Source organism: Solenopsis invicta, chromosome 5 (assembly GCF_016802725.1).
Source record: "Solenopsis invicta isolate M01_SB chromosome 5, UNIL_Sinv_3.0, whole genome shotgun sequence".
NCBI classification, from domain to species: Eukaryota; Metazoa; Arthropoda; class Insecta; order Hymenoptera; family Formicidae; genus Solenopsis; species Solenopsis invicta.
In genome coordinates, this window is record NC_052668.1 from 12,776,205 (window position 1) to 12,798,207 (window position 22,003).

At 29.0% G+C, this 22,003-nt stretch overlaps 2 protein-coding genes across 3 annotated transcripts in view; one reads left to right on the forward strand and one right to left on the reverse strand.

The window, feature by feature from the left end:
• The window catches only part of LOC120357803, a 5,278-nt gene extending 2,278 nt beyond the window's left edge, over positions 1-3,000 (forward strand). The window contains exon 3 of the mRNA XM_039449358.1: positions 205-3,000. Within this exon, the coding sequence (XP_039305292.1) occupies positions 205-257 (53 nt within the window). The 3' untranslated portion in view covers positions 258-3,000. The remainder of the gene's footprint in view (positions 1-204) is intronic.
• Positions 1-11,104, reverse strand: part of LOC105206232 (acyl-CoA Delta(11) desaturase) — a 21,666-nt gene extending 10,562 nt beyond the window's left edge. Inside the window, exon 1 of one of the 2 annotated variants that reach the window (XM_026132616.2) lies at positions 10,958-11,104. The gene's annotated coding sequence lies outside the window, so the exon portion shown is untranslated. Of the gene's footprint in view, positions 1-10,917 lie in introns of both variants that reach the window. The other variant, XM_026132615.2, reaches the window with a different exon arrangement.
• Positions 11,105-22,003: the final 10,899 nt, after the last annotated feature.

Below are 22,003 nucleotides of genomic sequence, written 5' to 3' on the forward strand. Positions count from 1 at the left end.
CCCTTATAGTTAGCACTACCACAATTTTTTCTCTCAGTGTAGAATTAGATGCTCAGAACTAAATGTGAATTTGTGTTCCCCCTCCTTTATGCCTAATTAGACGCAAAGTAGCCGTCCCTCCTCCTTGCGCACGCTATGAGATTAACGAATGAAGATGACGCGAATTATGTAGGTGCCCCACTTCTAAATATTCCTTTCTTGCAGTGGTCTGCGTTCTTTCAATGTCAAGAGTTTACGAGCAATTTAACGGAACCTGATTCACGGTTCTACTACTTACGAATTATGAATTTATCGTTAATCTAATTCCACATCCGGAATTAGATTGACAAACGGCGTCTATGAAGATTAACGTTTGTATCTGATATCTAATAAATTCATTCATGTAGTATATCATTATTTTAAATTATTAACGCTTTCTTACGACTGAGTTGTAATACTTCCAACCGGATCGAAAGTGTATTACGGATACATAATAATTACGGATGATTTGACGAAAGACGACGTCTGTAAAGCGAGTTAGACACGAAACTTCTTTCATTTTCTCTTTACATACTGCTATATATATATATATATATATATATATATATATATATATATATATATATATATATAGCTTCAGCTTTTCCAGTAAACTATCGTCAAGGAACAAATTAAAAATGAAAGAAACATGAATCTTCATAACATCTCGTAAATTAATTTTATTTTTTACGTGACGCTGACTTTTTAATAATGTATTAAATAACAAAAGTGTATATACATCAAATTTTTTGATGCATACTGGATAACATAAATATTATTGTACAATGCAATTTTTTAATTAAATAAAAATATTACATTGTTATCTAATTCGTCTTAATATATTGCAAATACTTTACATTTTTCAGTGCTTCATGTCAAAGAAATATTACTTAATATTAACGAAATGAAAAAAGACGTTTATTAACACGAATATTAGATTGTTTAGAAATGAGACAGCAATAACTCTGACGAACATCTTTTCCTCTCTCTTTCTATTTGCTTTATAATGATTATAATTAATTATTATCGATTATGTACGTATCCGTATTATTTTACTTTTAATTTTCGGCATTAGAGAGACGTAAAAGTTCAAATATCACTGCGTTGAAAGTGTTCACACATTAAACGATTATCTGTGACGAACATGTTTACACATCGCCGACCGTCAATCAGTGTAGACATTCGCACAACAGAAATGCAACAGAGTTTGAGCCAATGCTTGACTTACGCTAATATTAACTCTTTACCTAGAATAACCAGGTTGACGTGCTATTTCCAAAGTAGTTTACGCTCTTCTTTAACAGTATGTCATAAATTCTTACTTAACTGTTCAATTTACGACGTTAGAAGATCGCACATAGTTAAGGAAAGAGAGGGGAAGGGGCTGTCTTTAGAGAACTGTAAAGAAAAGGCTATCAAAGAGAAAGTCATGTAATTAGTATATATATTAGCGTTATTCTTGGTCTTAATATAAATGAGAAATTTAAGATTATAGATGGAAAGAAATTTATCAATTAAGCATGGAGATCATTATTCGTGACAGAATCAATTATAATTCTTATTAAAGCCCGCTTTATAAAACGCAATAAAATAGAAAGAAATTCTTTTTATAATTTTACATGTCAGATAATATTTGAAGAATTGGCACACGCACTCACAAAATACATTAGGGTAAAGTTGCCTATTATGAGATACCTTTTTTTAAATGCTTATAAATTTTTAAATTTATAACATTAACTTGTATTTTTATGTTAAAATGATAGAAAATATATTTAAGTTTCATCACCAAAAGTCAGTAATCAATAATAGCTATACTTTATTTTATATGAATTTTTTTATCAAAAGGGCCAATTTTGCTATTTCAAAAAAAAGGGTTCCTAATATGAGACATAAGGATTTCCTTATATGAGATAGTATCTCATAATAGGAAACCAAGAAAAAAAGAAAAACTTTGTATATAAACACTTTTATTATATAAAAGTAGAGATATAATAAATTTTAATTTTAATTATACTTAGTAATTATAATTTTTTGGTGGTTTTAATCAAAACATAATAATCCTAAGACTAGGAAGCAATCACAATTAGTGCATCAAACTTATATACTTATTATAAAATATATTTAAGTTTTAAGTTAAGAGCTACTGCTTTTCTGTTTTCTGCTTTTCTGTCAAGGTGGAAATTTGCTGTTAAACTTTTCAATTTTTAAAAATGAAGCAAAACTTAAACTCTTTAATTTTCGGAAATTAAATAAAATTTGAACTTTTTAATCATAAGAAGAATCTGGCCATAAACTATAAATAGTAAAACAACTAAATGTGACCACAAATAGCGCAGAAAAACCTCTCAGATTTTACTTCACCACATTGTTCATGAGCCCATTTAAGACAAACTTGACAAATTTTCCACTTCTCTCTACGTAAATCTTCTGAAAATAGTCCTGAACAAAATGGACATTGTGCATCATTATTTTCAGAAAACAATTCACTAGATTAATGTGGAATTACATTATTATCATCTTCGCTTGAAGATTAAAGTTTTTTTTAAATCTTTTTAGTTTTATTTTTACCTCGACTTTTATTTTTTGCAGTAATTTTTAACTCTTTTTCTTTTTTTCTTTTTAAAGAATCTTCTACTTGTTTTTTATAGGGAGAAAATGTAACTAAATGGGCAAATTGTGCACGTGTAGATTTATTCTGGTTTTGTGTAATTGTTGGAACAGGTTTTATTTGAAATTGTGACATCATAACTTCTGTATCTTGACTTGGTCCTTGTATGTCTTGAGAACAATCTGGAATAGGGCTAAGATTGTCAGAAACGTTTTAGTTTTCTTTATTTGCTTCTATAGATAAAATTTCATCATCGTTAATAGCACTAGGGCAGTCTATGACTGGAGAAGGATTTTCAGAGCCGTTATAAATTCTGAAATGTTCCTCACCAAAGACGTGGCGGTTACAAGGAAATAGATCAGTCTTTCTAAAAGCATTGATGGAGTTGTTTATAATAGAAGCTTTTTGGTAATCTTCTCCAAAGAGCATTCCTACTTGACGATTTGTAATCACTCGTCCAGGATTAGTTAATGTTTTATTAATATTATTCAAATAAATATTTATTAATTAATATTTATTTATTATTTAATAATTTTTTTTGCTCAGTGTGATTGTTTAAAACTTGATTTTTTAATATTAAAATTTTACAAGCTATATTTAATAAGCAATTATAATTATTTCCATAATTATCTTCTCCATTATTCATCAAAGTCTTACATAAATTAGCTTTAAACAGATAAATATGCATCTACATTAAAAAAAATACTTGCGTCATTATTATATAATTATGATAAATTTTTCCGACCCAGTATAATCATGTAATATTGCTGTTTATGAAAAATTATAGACTATATTAATAAAAACTATTAAAAACTGTATTTGTCCTGTTCATACGTTGTAAAAATACCGTTTAAATTTAAAACTACAAATTATTTTATAAATAATACTTAATATATAAAAATAGTACTTTCACATATATTTTACAATTAATATGTATTTTTGTTTGAAGAAACTTAGAAAAAATTTGCAATTATAATTAGATAATTGTTCGGTCACAGACAATATAATTTTCATGTAAAACTATATTGATTTTTTTAAATGTATTTCTTATCATGTCGTTAACAAGCTCAAGTTTGCTTTTCAATGTTATTGTTCGTTTTTCTCTATTCAAAAGAGAAAAGATCCACGTGACTAAAGGTTAATTATAGATTCACTATAAGTCAGTGGTACAGCTATCTCCTCATTTTCTGCAACTGTATTGCTGTCATGTAAGCAGTAAAGAACGGGTGTGAATGATCCTCGTGAAAGCGCTATCGAAAACGTACATCTTTCTATCTTACAACGGTTGAAATTTCACGATAATAAGATAGTTCACAACAAGACTCAAGACTGAAACAGTTTTGACTGATTAATCGTTTCTATTTAGTTTTCAATGAAAATGTTATTACAAGTTAAAAGTGTCTTTTGTAATAGAAAACTTTCGTACTTTTAAATGACTTTTTACACATATAAAAATATAAGTCAACAGTGAATAAGTAGATAGAGGAAATAATTAAAAAAAATAGAAGAGAAAATAAATTAAAATTAATGCAATATGATTAATTCGGTAATAGATGAATGTAAATAAAATTTAAGCGAGCTGCGTGAGCACAAAAAGCAAATGTATGTATGAATGTATGTATATATGTTCAGATGAAGCAACAGTTCTTTTATCTACTTTTTTTCACTTGAATTCTGCTGTTTAGTCAGTCATCCAGGATTTTTTTCTGTACCAAATTGAATATTAAAAACTTTTTTATGTATCCAAAAAAATACCGTTCTTCAATACATGACAAGTTTCATTAAAAAAAGCTGTTTATATTGCAAAAAGGCAGAATGAAAAAAACTTTGTTTTATCATGCATATGGTAGCTTCTTAGGTCTTGACACATTTTTATGCATTTATAGTCAATTCTTACAAGGTTGTGTTAAGTAACGTCTAAAAATGTTAATACGGCTTTGTAATTAGTAAAAACAATCTTATAACATGTTAAGACAATTTCAAGTTCTTAAGACGGTATTAAATGTAAGAATTTATAGTTAAGTAAATAAATCTCAGATTTTAGGCTACCTGAATTTTTATATAAATGTAGATTTGCAATCATATATAGATTATTAGATTACGCAATCTAATATATGATGCAATATATGATGCAATCATGATACAATATATGATGCAATCATATATAGATTATTAGATTTAGATATAACGTCACGTTAAATAACTTGAAGTTAATAACAGTCTTTCAAGTTACCTCGTGCCCAACAATTATTTTGCAAAAAAGATATTTATTTCCAATTGTTTTACATAAATCACAAGATCTTGATTCATACTTTGATGCTCGTGAAATTCTCTCTAGCATCGATTATTGCCTGGCTCCGAGGCATACTTTGGACAAGATTTTCGGCGTCAGAGATTTTCTTTCGTCAGAGACCTCCAGATTGCACGAATTTGTCGCCAGAGTTGCTTCAAATTGCGAATCTTTTTCCTACAAAGCTTTGTCTCGATAAACGACCATACATTTTCAATAGGATTGGCATTAGATGATGCCAATCCTATTGAAATGTAAAAAAACAATTAAATCATTTTTTTCTAACTTTAAAAATTCATCCTTTAAGAAATTGCGTTATACGTGCCAAAATTTCACAAATTTCGAGAAACAGCTGAGTATTATGATGAAGCGTCAATGACAACAGTGCCATTTACAATCTCGGAAAAAAGTAAGAAGCAATTCTTTCCCAATCAGTAAATATCGCAGACACGAGATAACTTGAAAGACTGTAACCGTTCCAATTACTGTCACTTTTGTCAGTTATATTAGAATGAAAAGTATGAGAACATTATATATTAAAAAATATTAAAATGTTGAATTATTATCATATAAACATAAATAAATGCGTGGTAATATTGAGTACACGAACAGTAAATAGAGAGACAATATTAGATATGGCGGCAGTAATCGGGGACGTGGGAGAAAGGGCGTGATCATTATTTAGGACATTATCTTGCAGGATTGACAGTAAAAGATTTTTATTTCTTCCATTATATTTAAATAATCAAAAGTTTTCAAATTTGCGGCTCTTATTTTGTATAGATTAAAGCTTTTACTTGAATAAGGATGAAAAAAAAAATATTTATTTTACATTTGAGAAACTACAAAATAAGTATCTCAACAGTCGCTATTTAAAATGGCAATAATTGGCACACTTTTAACAATCACAAAATTAATACTCAAAACCAAATGTTAAAATGTTAATCAAAACTACTGAATTGGACAGGCTTCGCAATGTGCCGGAGGCTGCACTTATGCGTGCGTTTCTCTTCCGGAACGTAGGCTTGGCACGGAGAAGTGCCATCCTAGTAAAAGTGCTTGCGGCACTTCAAAACGGTACATGATGTAGTCGGACAGAATACGTTCGTGGCGGAGAAAGGGGAAGACGGTAGAGGGAAGATGAAGAGAAACGAGAAAGAACATAAATAATGCTGCGTTCAAGCAGGAACAGGTTCTCCGGAAAGCAGGCCAATGGCGTCTTTAAGGTCATTGCCAATCGCGGATCGAAATTCCTAGAGTTTTTATAATGGGGCTTGAGGCGATGCAAGTCATTCGGACAGGATCGTGTAGCATCTCACGTTTTCGATCGGAATAACGTTTCGCTGCGGTTGCCGTTGGATAAGGAAATTGTGCGATCGCGAAATATGATTTTCTTTGTCCATGAAGAAACTGGATTCGCATACGAGCACATTTGTCATCTGTTATCCATTATTGTTACGTACGATCTGTTATGTGTTTGCAAAAAACAAAAAAAATGATATTGCGAAAGAAATTTACGTCTGTTTCTCAGGAACGAAAACGCGACGAAACAATAATTGAATACAAATTCCTACATAAGCAAAAAAATGTCTTTTAGATTTCTAAAAGATGTCTTGCTATTTTCAAAAAGTTTCAAAAAGACATCTTTCAGAGATTTAAAAGATATCTTACGCAGTATTTTGAGATATCGTGTCATATATCGATGAAACTGTCTTGAAGATATCTTTTAAAGAAATTTAAAACACATTTTATGTGACAAATGTCTTAAAAATGTATTTTAAAACGTCATTTCAATATTTTGTAGAAATACTAGAAATATCTTGAAGATATCTTTAATAAAATATCTTTTAAATATCCACATAAGACTTTGATGTTTTCCGGGTTATTGATAATTGAATTGAAAACTCGTAAGGCAGGAATACTTTTTTTCAATTGCACGTTGATGTTATTGCCGACTGAAAATGATGTAGATCGTTCTTCAGATTATTAATGACCGAAAATGAATCGAATGCTTATCGGTGAGTGGAAAGAAACGGAGGATAGTTAAAGAGGAACACTGACCTACTAATCCTACAGCACGTGACGTTTTCTCTCGAGATTGAGCGCATGCTACACGTAGTATCTGACAAATAACGTACGACTTTCTTTTGAGGCGAAATGTATGTACGTACTCTTCAGTTTGTGATATTGTACCGTACGCATCCGTATTTAATCAACAGTTACTACAGCTCGTGCACAATTCACAACGATATATTGTTTAATTCAAGACGGGGGAGTCTTTCAGGAATAGCTTAAATTTTGCTTCTTTAAGAGAGATGCGCTCTTTCGTAATAATACGATTGCGAGACTACTAATTGCGAAAAGTAAACGCGCATGAAAATTGCAAAATGAAATCGCACAATGAGTTGCAACTCGAATATATTATCGCAGACATGGCAGTTCAGTTTGTCTTAAATAAATTGTCGTTAACGAATCATAACATTTTTCTCAACGTTTCTAATTCTAGATTACAGAAACGGAATTATTTTCGATAATTGGTTACGATTAAATTGATCGAAATAAATCTTTGCATATTCTTCGAAGCGTATAATAACAGGGATTAATGTATAATGATGTAAACATGCGAAAACGGCATAATGATGTTTGATATGATGATCACTATAATTATTTTTTACTACAATGGACGATGCTTTCTTTCGTGTCAACAGCATTACCTTTTCGTTTCTATATTTTCATTTCTCCGTAATTTTACTTTCAGTTGCACGAATTGCATGCAGATGAAACTCGAGCAAGTGTTGCAACATAATTGTGTTACGACGAAATTACTCTCACCCGCTAGCACGTGGACCGCTTTGATCTTGAGTTATTATACCGTACCTTATTGCATTTTATCTTTGAATTACGTTGTGTGAATCATAAAACACGTATCGTACATTGACGATCGAGTTGGTTAGTCAGCTTGAATAGCTTATGGACATTGATTCTTACGTAAGAAATGTATATCATGCTTAATTATCAGAAATACTAGCTGCAGGCATTTTGATATTATGCAGTTTTATAGTATTTATAACAATCTTATAAATTAAACATTTATTATTCATTATGTTAATATCAAGCAAAAACATTTAATTTATTCGTAAACCGATCAACGCGTGCAAAACATGGTTTCATCTAAAGTGAAATAATCAGTAATAACTTAATAATAATAATTTAATAATAATAATATAATTTATCATATATCATTTGTTAGAAATTATTATAAGATTCTATTCAATTCCACTCTAATAAGTAAAACAGCCATTCCAGAAAGTGTGTCATACGGGAAGTTTGTTGGCGCGACAGATGGGAAGAAGCATCAGCGGATAGAAGAAATTCACCACCATGTGCGTGGTTTATTATGTTAAGGTGCAATTTTACATTTAAAACAATTAACAATTGAGAGAATGGCTGCGTTTAGTAAAAAAAAAGCAACTTTGAAACTGTTGTGAGATATGATTTAATATGATTGGTTTTGTCCTTAGTTCTTGTAGGTTTTAAATATATAAATGAATCATATAAAAAAATTTTACAATAGTTGCAAAGCTGCATTTCCGCTGAACGCAACTAACGCTTTCAAGAGAAGAGTATGCAGTATACTGAGAAACAATTGTTTAATATTTGTGACTATAATTGCATGGTAAAATAATTATGATTAGGAACTCTATTTTTAGAGTTATTATTACTGTAATATTACTAATAATTATATTAATATAATATTATTAATAATAATAATACCATAATATTATTAATAATAACCTTATGTGTACAGTTATCAATTATGAATAAAATTAGAAACAATAAAAATTTCAAAAATTAATGTAGAAAATATTGAGATGTTAAAAATAAAATACACATTTCTATGTAGTAAATGCAATCACAATTATTGTGACTATAAATATTTTTCAACATTTGCTTATTATTTACTTAGTAATAATAACTAAAGACTATAGTTTGCATCATTAAAACAACTATTTTACAGTTGGCACCAAAATAATTATAAATTATTATAGTTAAATTATGACAATTGCAACAATTTTTTTTCTTTCAATGTATGCCTAAACATAATTTTAAAACTTTTAAAGAAATTATAAACCAGTGTATAGTATTAAATTTTTTGATAAATGTATAACTTATTAAAGCGCATAGCTAAACCAGCAAAAATAACTAAAAAATAACATTTGAAAATAGGATTGATGCATAAAAAAATATTACTGACATAAAAAACATTTTCAAAAATTAATTACTACAAATAATTGTTATAAACAAATTATTAAAAATTTACTGTAGAAGAAAACTTATTGCGTCAATCGATTTCACGAAAAAAATTATTGAAGAGATATATATGAAGAGATATCTCTTTCTTACTTGTTATAATTATCATAATTATTATAAGCAAATTAATTGCAAAATTGATTTTTGCAACATGCTTTTTATGACAATTTTTACTAATGATCCGGTTCATTATCATTCTGTTAATGATAATGAACAGAAATAGATATTAATTATTTTATAGTATATCATTTTATTTGCATAAAATATGAATGATTTAAGAAAGACTCATATATATTTTTTCTGTAATTTTTTATAGAATTAACTGACGCAATACATTTTTCTACAGTCAATTTTTAATAAGTCGCTTATAACAATTAGTTGGAAGAAAGATACTTTTTATGTCAGTAATATTGTTTATGCCCCAGTCCTATTTCCAAATGTTTTTTAGCTAGCTTTGCTGGTCTGGTCATGGGCTTTAATAGATTAATAAACAGATTAACTTATTAAAGCTTAAGCAAAACGAAAAATAGTTGGCAAATAGTAACAAAAAAAATATTTCTGATAAAAAAAGTCATATTGCAAATTAACTCGCAAAATCAATTTTGCAATTAAACAACAATTAAAAATAAAACGAAAGAATGAAGAAATATTTTTGACATAAAAAACATTACAAAAGTTAATTTTGCAAGAAATTGTAATAAACAAATTATTCTTTATATAATAAAAAAACGATTTAAGAATAATTTATACATGTTTGCTAACTTTAATTGTCTATTTATAAAAAAAATTTAATTATTTATATGATGGTAGATGTAATAATATTAATGAGATTATCAAGGCAAATAGAATAGCAAAATAATTTGTAAAAAGACCTTTATTATTCATCATTACGTTATAAAAGCAATAAAATTTTTTTAGTTATTAACGCGTTGTTATTTGCATTGATTTATATTATTATTATTTACTTAAGACAGTCCTTGAAATTTGTTTAATAATTTATATTACTTATTATTATCTTCACATAAGTGGAGAACAATTTAAGAAAAGATTATAAATATTTCTTTAGTAATTTTCTTTATAGAATCAATTAGCGTTATTAATATTTTTACAATTAATTTTTAGTAATTTGTTTATAACAATGAATTACAAAATTGATTTTTGCAATGTGTTTTTATATTAGAAATATTTTATTAGAAAAAAAAAATTAACATGCAGATAATAATAAAAGAAAAAAAATGTGCTAATAATGAATAACGCGAATAATAAATAATGTTTATAATATAAATAACGAGTAACGCAAATAACGAATAAAATTTTATCTAAATAATTATCTAAATAAAAAATTATTCAAAAAATAATGAATAATGCTCAACTCGGATTGTAGTTATTCTTTCATTTCTTCTTAAAGAAACACAAATATGTGGCACTTTATAGCATGATTCGTTAATTCAAAATAATTTTTTATTTTACGCAGATTCCAAAGAGAAAAATTTTAGAATAAAGATTTTACGAAAATTTTGTTGATTGCAACTAAATATTTGGAATTAGCATACTACTAATATCTCTTTTTTAATTTTTTAATGATAGCTATGTTTTAACTTATTATGTATATTATGTTTTAATGTGCTATGTGTAATTGTCAAATAAATGTTCAAAAGATGAGAAAAAAAATGATAAAGCAATGACTTACGAATTAAGCGACGAGTGTACTTGGGTGAGTTTGCGAGTACCTTGGCACGGAGTAAGATCGACAAGAAACACAAGGATACGTGACGGTAACTCTTCTGGATGGATGGTCCGACCTGATGGCGAGTTCACTACGAAATACCGAGATGCTTCAGCGAATGTCCTACTTATAAGCTTTGCGCCGCCCGGCGTAAAATGACGACCGTCAACGAAACCCCCCGCCCGTTGTGTCGGTTGCCCTAAAAAGCACAGAGCTCTTGTGCGAGCAAGCGACGGAAGTGGTAGGTTGCAAAAACCAAGAGTTATACGATTCGCTTTCTCAAAATCAATTGTTTCGTTTCGATAAAACGCACACTTAAGCCTGCCGCAGACGATACGTTTTTTCTTACTGGATTTCTAACTGGATTTTCTTACTTGCTACCGTACGGACAATGGTACTGGCAGTGCTACTGGCCGTGGCTTCACACGGTGTGAGTTTTCGTACGGGCTGAGCAACTGAAATTTGTTTCATAGAAGCGGCACGCTTAAATATGGATGAGATAGATGAGATGGATGAAATTATTGCAACAGTTGTACATTGTCGTAAAATTGCTATTGCATTATTTTTAATTATTGAAAAATTGCGACAACAAAATAAATATCGCCGACGTTTATGGAGTCGACAGTCAATACATTCTTTAATGCCTTATTTTTACTGTGCTTATTATGGTAATTTGGTGTGTTTATCGCATATAAACATGGTTCCTATTAGTAGGCCTCTATTAAACATAAAATACTTTTTTTGGACTATTTTGAAGTTTTTTCATTTTTGCACGACGTCATGTTTGCGAAGTGAATTCACGTTTGAACTTTGACAACACTTCGACAGTATAACCTGGTATAACCCAGTATAACCTATACAGACTGCGTCCTGATTGGCTTTCACAATAAATCAGTACAGAATCACGTAAGAAAAATAGGACATGATCTATTACGAAAATCCAGTACGCGAGCCAGTAGCGTAGCCCGTAAGCTACCCATTTCCAGTACGGGAGCACGTAAGACTGCCAGTATAGGAGCACTTAAGCAATCCCGTAAGAAAAAACGTATCGTCTGCGGCAGGCTTTATTCTCATGCTCCCAATTCGCGATTCCGGTGTTACGTCGCGCTTTGTCAATCATTTTGCTACTTCGATTGTCATATGTAAATCACGTATGTGATCATATCAATAGCTTGGCATTTAATGTTTGCGAAGTATAGATATTTTCGTTAATATATTCCCATGCATACGTATACCGAAGATAATCGATCTAAAATGCGGTCAAAACACTTGACATCATGATGTTGAAGCTAGCAGCGGATTCGCAGCAGCAGATTCGTCAAAGCAGGGATTCTCATTCAAAATAAAATACATAAGAAATTTTGACATATAAAGGCAAACTAGCAAGTAACTGCACGAAATACACTTATACGCTTCTAAATAGATTAGACTATCCAGAACAATTAACAAAAATGCGCAGGTCTACTAAATTGTTTAAATCATATAACGAGTTATTGCAGAAACAAGGGAAGGAAGCCTCGGTCGGGGCTGCAAATTTTTTTAGAACATTACTGTAGGCTTCTAAATCAAGCCTACCGCGACTAGTAAGAAAAATAAAAAAAAAATGCGCACGGCTACGAAAAATTATTTAAACAATATAAAATTTATTGCAAAAACAGGAAAACGAAACCTCGATCGGGGCTGCAAATTTTTTTAGAACATCATTATAGCCTTCTAAATAAATCTCGACTAATGAGAAAAATTAAAAAAAATGCGCTTGGCTACGAAAAATTATTTAAACAATATAAAATTTATTGCAAAAACAGAAAAACGAAGTCTCGGTCGGGGCTGCAAATTTTTTTAGAACATCATTATAGCCTTCTAAATAAATCTCAACTAATGAAAAAAATTAAAAAAAATGTGCACGGCTACGAAAAATTATTTAAACAATATAAAATTTATTGCAATAACAGGAAAACGAAACCTCGGAGAAACGCCTAGACGGCAGGAATCAAACTGCGGCTCGGCGTGGTGCGTAAAAAATTATTAAAAATGTAATGATACTAATGATAATAATGTACTCTCATATGCACCTCTTTCACCACCGATTTCCTAGATCGAGAGCATGCACATGCGAGACAGATCCTTGCAAGTGGTTGACACGAGGGGCCATTCACTCAGCTATTTGATGTACACGTGATTATAAAGTACAGTTGATTACAACTGATTACAGTTGATTACGATGTGATTACAACTACTAAAGTGATTTTATACGACTGTGTGAAATCGATTGTGATCACAGCTGATTTCATTGTGATTACAAATGATATCACAGTGATTACAAATGATATCATTGTGATTGCAGTGATTACAAATGATTTTATTGTGATTGCAAATGATTTCAATAGTATTACTTGTTATTATTGCTAATTTCAATGTAAATATTGTTACCAATGTATCATAATTTTAAATTATAATATATAATAATAGAAATCATTAATTAATGCTTTAAATAATTTTAATATGATTGATTAGATTTTATTTAACTTTTAAAGCAACATGCCAATTCTTTAAAAAGTTTAAAAAAATAATATATATAATATTATATATAATATTACGAGTATTTATTAAATGTACATCATGAAAAAGTAAGAAAATAAAAAGTATTTTATAGTATTCATAAACTTTATTTAATTCACAAAGTAGCTTGTTATAATAATCATAAAAAAGTTATAAAAATATGATATCATAACAAAGTTATAAAAGTATTATATAATAATTATAAATACTTTTTTATCTTTTCAAAAACATCACGGCTTAGTCTTAAGTTTAAATCAGTCATGCATGGAGCTGAAATAGTTATAACATATTGTTTAACATCTATGTACCCTTGTATTTCCATTTGCACTGGATTTAAGCATTCTTCCTTATTATCTACAGAATACCAATGGCACAGTGCTCCCACAATTTTTATTGCCTTTAATTCGCGCAGTGTTATTGGAGCATTCTCTTGCCTTCCAGAATTCTTTTTCCGTATGCAAATCCAAGGACAAAACCAATTAGCATTTTTTTATCTAACCGACGGTTAAATTTAGCGGCCTGTTCTTATTATTATTATGCCTATGGAACTTTCTCGTGTCTGTCTGACACCCGACGTGCGCGAAGTCCTTATGCGCACACGCATAAGCGTCTCATGGTCGCATGTTACCAAGACTGATTTCGTTCTGATTTCAAACGACTCGCAATGATTTCACGTGATTTCTCACTTATTTTTCTTTGATTACACTGATTACGCTTTTAGTTTCATTTAAATGATTTCAAAATATATTGCAAGATTACACGTGATTACGAATTGATTTCACTATTGATTACACGTTATTACAAATTAGGTGTACACCTCATTTCATTAGTGAATGGCCCTTCGGGTTGACACCACTCGATGTGCATGTTGCAATCGTGCATTGAGCTTTAACGGTCAGGCAAGACGCGCTTTTATGTAAGCACGAATAAGCGGCCTGTGCATAACGCAACGCGACCAAAAGTCTCGGTCGATGGATATGCTAATTGCAAAATTTGCAACGGATACATTTATGAAAAAATCGGAATTTCTCGTCCGTTCACGCGTGCGGAAGCGCACGTCTCACGCTCGGTTCTTATTCTTCTAGGCCATTTAGTACTCGATCCTGTAATCTTCTAAACCCGGGGTTTTATGCCCATCATTTGAATTAAAGATTTTATTTTATTTACTCAAATCACGGAAATTAATTAGTCTGGCGGCCGATTATGATGCAATCGACCAGAATAATAAAGTCTGATCTCATAGACCGGATTTTCTTGATTCCTTCTCTTAATGACCTTGACTCGATCTAGACACTACTCTTTAATAATTTAATTATTCACATCTTCTGCGCCGAATACAACGGTAGGCGGAACCGGTATAGCAATCTATGGGTATACGACGCACGTCGGGTGTCAGACAGACATGAGAAAGTTCCATAGGCATAATAATAGTAAGAACAGGCCGCTAAATTTAACCGTCGGTTAGATAAAAAAATGCTTAATAGGTTTTGTCCTTGGATTTGCATATGGAAAAAAAATTCTGAAAGGCAAGAGAATGCTCCAATGACACTGCGCGAATTAAAGGCAATAAAAATATTGTGGGAGCACTGTGTAATATTATATATATTATTTTTTTAAACTTTTTAAAGAATTGGCATGTTGCTTTAAAAGTTAAATAAAATCTAATCAATCATATTAAAATTATTTAAAGCATTAATTAATGATTTCTATTATTATATATTATAATTTAAAATTATGATAAATTTGTAACAATATTTACATTGAAATTAGCAATAATAACAAGTAATACTATTGAAATCATTTGCAATCACAATAAAATCATTTGTAATCACTGCAATCACAATGATATCATTTGTAATCACTGTGATATCATTTGTAATCACAATGAAATCAGCTGTGATCACAATCGATTTCACACAGTCGTATAAAATCACTTTAGTAGTTGTAATCACATCGTAATCAACTGTAATCAGTTGTAATCAACTGTACTTTATAATCACGTGTACATCAAATAGTTGAGTGAATGGCCCCTCGTGTCAACCACTTGCAAGGATCTGTCTCGCATGTGCATGCTCTCGATCTAGGAAATCGGTGGTGAAAGAGGTGCATATGAGAGTACATTATTATCATTAGTATCATTACATTTTTAATAATTTTTTACGCACCACGCCGAGCCGCAGTTTGATTCCTGCCGTCTAGGCGTTTCTCCGAGGTTTCGTTTTCCTGTTATTGCAATAAATTTTATATTGTTTAAATAATTTTTCGTAGCCGTGCACATTTTGTTTAATTTTTTTCATTAGTTGAGATTTATTTAGAAGGCTATAATGATGTTCTAAAAAAATTTGCAGCCCCGACCGAGGTTTCGTTTTCCTGTTTTCGCAATAAATTTTATATTGTTTAAATAATTTTTCGTAGCCGTGCGCATTTTTTTAAATTTTTCTTACTAGTCGGGATTGATTTAGAAGCCTACAATAATGTTTTAAAAAAATTTGCAGCCCCGACCGAGACTTCGTTTTTCTGTTTTTGCAATAAATTTTATATTGTTTAAATAATTTTTCGTAGCCAAGCGCATTTTTTTTAATTTTTCTCATTAGTCGAGATTTATTTAGAAGGCTATAATGATGTTCTAAAAAAATTTGCAGCCCCGACCGAGGTTTTGTTTTCCTGTTTTTGCAATAAATTTTATATTGTTTAAATAATTTTTCGTAGCCGTGCGCATTTTTTTTTAATTTTTCTTACTAGTCGCGGTAGGCTTGATTTAGAAGCCTACAGTAATGTTCTAAAAAAATTTGCAGCCCCGACCGAGGCTTCCTTCCCTTGTTTCTGCAATAACTCGTTATATAATTTAAACAATTTAGTAGACCTGCGCATTTTTGTTAATTGTTCTGGATAGTCTAATCTATTTAGAAGCGTATAAGTGTATTTCGTGCAGTTACTTGCTAGTTTGCCTTTATATGTCAAAGTTTCTTATGTATTTTATTTTGAATGAGAATCCCTGCTTTGACGAATCTGCTGCTGCGAATCCGCTGCTAGCTTCAACATCATCTTGGCATCGATTCTACTTATTCAATAAACGATTAAAATAAATTACTACTATGATTGGCATATATAACGCGAAAATAAAATGGGCATGCGTATTATTGGCAACTATAATTTTTATTTTTATTTAAAAAAAATAATATACATAAAAATTGAAAAACAAAGAGACATTATTTATTTATGTCTTTCCTGGTATCTACATTTTGTAAATGCATTGTTCAGAATATTGTACATATGTATAAAATTGTTATGCATAATGCTTATACGTATTATTAAAATAATTTTGTTTACAGAAATAAATTCATAAAATTTTATTTTCTGCAAGGGATTCATTTTTACAAATTTGGAATAATAAAGTTGTTACAAAAGTACCAGCAAAAAAGAAAAACAAATAAAAGTTTGGCGCAAAACGTGGTGCACAATTGTATTTAACAAATTATTAAATGTACAGTGACATAGTTTTTTTCTTCGAGTTAAATTATAGTGACATAGTTATACTTCGAGCCAGGCCTATAGCAACTATAGTGTGGACTCGTGGAGTATTTCAAAAATTTAACAATTAGTTTAGAAATCCAAGAATTGGATTAAAAGTCAACTGTGAATTTTTTTAAATATTTTGGGCGGATGTCAACCGCTTGGATGCAAGCATGACACAAAAGCGACTGAACATTGTGACTGTACTATTATACATATTCATAAGGATTTAGCAAAGAATCTAGGCCAAAATTTGGACGAAGCAATAAATGAATTTGTCAGAAGGAACCGACATCAATCGTCGCAATTCGCAGTTGTAAAAAAAAGAACGACCACAAAAAACACAAAATAATTAAGAAAATATAAAATTACTTCCCTTCATCACAGCCAAAAATTCCACGGGCGAAAGTTGCCGGACCTGTTTCGAAATATTTTTAGCAAATTTGGGAACAAATATAGAGAAACAACATAAACAGAATTATAGATATTTGAATTTTCACTTTTGTTGATGAGTGTAAATTATATATCCAAAATTGAGATTGAATTTGGAAGTATATCATCAAATTAAATATCAAGGCAGCATGGAGCTCATTGATAAGCAGAATGTAAGGCAAAATATCATCGTCTAGCAAGCACAGTCAGAGAGAGTAAGAAATTAAAAAATGTTAAAGACAAACCCAGGCAAAGGCTTTATATTGTTTCAATTAGAATAAATTTTACTGAGATGCAATAAACGTAAAAAGATTTTATAGATAGATCATTTTAATAATTTATCAGGATTGGTAATAACTAAATAAAAAATTAAAAGTCAAATAATAAAGTTTAAAACTTAATAACTTTTAACTTTAACTTAATTAATTTTTAATGATTTAATTTTTAATTTTAACTAATTATTTTTAAAGTTCAAGCTTAAATTTATTGATTTCTTTTATAAATTGAAAATTTATCTACATGAAAGACGAAAGAAAAATGATAAAAAAATACATTCCTACATAAAGAATACTTTACTGTTATTTTATATCAACATAATTTACAAATTAAATATTAAAACTTTGATGAACTATATACTTATTATAATTGCTTTGAGTAATTTGAAAGAATTATAAATTTATAATTTAATATGAATAATATTTTTCAAATTTAACTGTTAATTTAATTTAAGTTAATTTAATTTTAATGTAATCTTTTAATTAGTTCTTTGTTTATCTAATTTTTGACGTAATTAAATTAGTTTTAAAAGCCAATAACTATAATTTATTTAAAAAATATTAACTTGCCCAACTTGTAAGTTATGAGACAACAAACATGTAAAGCCGAAACGGTATCGAAGATAGATCGAAAACAACGGGAGCTACATTTTGCGCTCTTCTTCGCAGAAGGTAGCGAAGAAACTTTAGTAGAGGAATATTGAGAGCTGAGGCATAAACTTTTTGTCAAATGTTCCAATACTTTGCACGCGGAATTTCGCTTAATTACAGACTTTAATTTTTCACGAAGATATTCAGAAATTCTTTTCTAAGAAGATAGTCTTATTTCTTTAAAAAATGTGTAGAAACTACGGGTTAAGAAGAAATTGGATGTTAACCTAATTTGATATATCTCACAGAGGATTTTAGTCAATGCAGTAAATAATAAATAATTACCTAATTATTATTTATTGTGTACGCACACACCGTACACACGCGCGCGCGCAAACGCAAAACGCACACACACATATACGCGTGCGTGTATTCTTCTCTTTCATTGTCTCCTTCTCCTCTCATTTGCACACCATGCAGTAAATAAATGTGATGATATCTTTAAATTGTAGTTTTATAGACGACATATTTTAAACAATATTCAACATAATATTGATTGAAGAGGTGATACATTCGCGTGATACCAATTTCTTTTGTTTAGATTCTGTGTGTTTCTTCTTTCTTTCTTTTGCATATAAAAAAAAGATAATAATTAACAATTTCAAATGAACATTGCAAATTTCTAACAGAAAAATATATGCTTATTATATTATGCACATAATTCTACATAGTGTAAAACTTTATTTCCTGATACAATGCAAAAAAACATTTACGTTGAATTATTTTTCTGCAAAATGTATGAGTTACGCGATATAGAAAAAAAGATAATAATTAACAATTTCAAATGAACATTGCAAATTTCTAACAGAAAAATATATGCTTATTATATTATGCACATAATTCTACATAGTGTAAAACTTTATTTCCTGATACAATGCAAAAAAAAACATTTACGTTGAATTATTTTTCTGCAAAATGTATGAGTTACGCGATATAGAAAAAAAGATAATAATTAACAATTTCAAATGAACATTGCAAATTTCTAACAGAAAAATATATGCTTATTATATTATGCACATAATTCTACATAGTGTAAAACTTTATTTCCTGATACAATGCAAAAAAAAACATTTACGTTGAATTATTTTTCTGTAAAATGTATGAGTTACGCGATATAGAAAAAAAGATAATAATTAACAATTTTAAATTAATTAAATAAAAAAATTAACCCATTAAATAAATAATTAAGCTAAAATAATAATTAATTATAGAAAATTTGAACTAAAACTCGAGAATGTAATTCAGTACACGAATTGCGGTCAAGAGTGAAAACTGTTCGAAGATTGAAAACTGTGATTTCTCTTTTTCGTTCTCTATACATAAAAATATATCAATTAATCCATTATAAATCTGATGAATTTAAAATACATAAATTTTGGTTTCTAAAAGACTAATAGAAATTTTGTTAGATGTCTTTAAATTATGCCCATTCATTACTGAGAAAGAGTTATTGTCTTTACGAAGCACACATGATGTTAAAACCAAGTTGGAACGGAATTTCACGTCCCTTCGTCAAACATTTGTTATGCATAAATTGCCAGTGCAATAGCATTGGGTAATATTGATCTAGGAATGACGAGGTGGACACTGCAGAACTTTGTCAAGCCTGTCCTTTCCAATTGAGATTTCGATGGCAAAATCCATGTCGTATTGCGCAATACTGAATCTAATTATAATAGAATAAATGTCAGATTTTTTAATTAAAAAAAAGTGGATATCAAAGGAACAAGCTTATATAATGAATCATGATAATAATAACAGACGCGAATAAAAAGAATAAAATTAATTAGCATAAAGATAAAAAAAATGTTTTAAAATCAATAAATATACAACGCGTAGTTTATGTACAAGCTGGAATTTGCCAAAATTCACTCAAAAATTATTATTACAAAGATTTATTTTTTTTTCATCTTTACATTGTTTATAGTTACTTGATTTAAATCTAGTTGTAAAATAAGATTTGAAATGTAGAATATATAGAACATTAAACAGCATAAATTGCTGTTATTACAATCTTTAAAATTTTTTCAAAAATAAAGTAATGAGAGTCGAAAATGGATAATAAATTGTAATAAAAAGTATTCACCGACAAAGTTGATTTGCAAGCAAGCAAAGCGACGCGTGCTGCAAGCGACAAAGGAGGCTGGAATATCGAGAATTTTTGTAAAAAATTTTAAACACGAGTATTAATCAAGACATTAGGAGATTTATCTGACTTGAAATTGTTGATTAGATATAAGGAATAAAAATTATAAACTAGATATAGTATATACAAAAAAGTATACTTAAATCTTTTAAACTCGTTTTTTACGAAACTATGTTTTTACTAATGCAGGATAAATTTTTAGAAACTAACGATATTAGAAATATCGACATAAGTTTTTTGCAACTACATCATATGTTCCTCTTTCATTGAAATTACAATTATTATTAAGTACTTATTACTTTTGTTCATAAAAAAAAAACAATTACAAGATTATTACATCAAAAATTTCTTACAAAAATTGTCATTTTGTGAAATTTGAGTATTTTTTGAAATTTTAGTTTTAACGATAGCCATACTTCAATCGAATAAGAATAGTTTTGGTAGTTTAATGGTTTTAAATGTTCAGAAGAGATACTATATATATGTATATATATATATAAATATATATATATATATATATATATATCCTACCACTTTTAAGTACTTTTTTGTAAGTTAATGATCAGTATATAAAGACCACGAGAAAGTAATAGCAAATTTTTAATTTAAAAAATATAAAAATTGTAGTGAAAGTATAGGTACAAAGTTTAATATTAATTGATTTTGTTTAAAAAATAAATTCCCAAAAGAAACATTTTTTCTATCTTTTGAAGTTTTTATATCTTTAATTGAAAAATATGTAATATTAAATTAACACTGAATATTTAATATTAAATTAAACATGTTACCTTTTCCTAAAAAAACACATCTAAAAGAATTTAATAGATTTACACAACGCGACGGATTTATTTCATGTGAAAAAATACAAATTTATAAAAATGGGTTAAAATAAAAAATTGTAAAAATATTTAAATCTTTCAATTATCTTAGTGGTACCTCAAATTAAATATTATTTTACAAAGTATGTTTGCTTGTCGGCGTGTGTTTGTGTGATCAAATGTTTGTGTTATCAAATAAAATTGTTATTTATATTTTTCGAAGAAATCAACATTATAAGATATTAGCAACGAGAGATATTTTAAGCTGAGCAAAAATGTTCACGAGCGAGAGCAATGTATGTACAATAAGAATATTGTATTTGTACATACATGATAATTATACGTGCAAAATATTTCTACGGTTAAATAATGGTAGAACACACGATAATTTTAATTAAACAAACTCTTTCTTCAGTGAAAAGAAAAACTGAGCATCATATTTATGTCATATTATATCAAGTAAAATGTATTTCTCTTCAATCTCACCGAGAAAAGAGAATGTTTGGAATATAGGAAATGTATGCCAAAGTATAACGGCATGACAGAATAAAAAGGCATTGAATTAAAAAACTCGAGATGTTAATAAGATTTTCTAATTGATTACGATTTTTAACAAATATTGCGAACTTGAAACAATTTAATAATTAAACTATGGA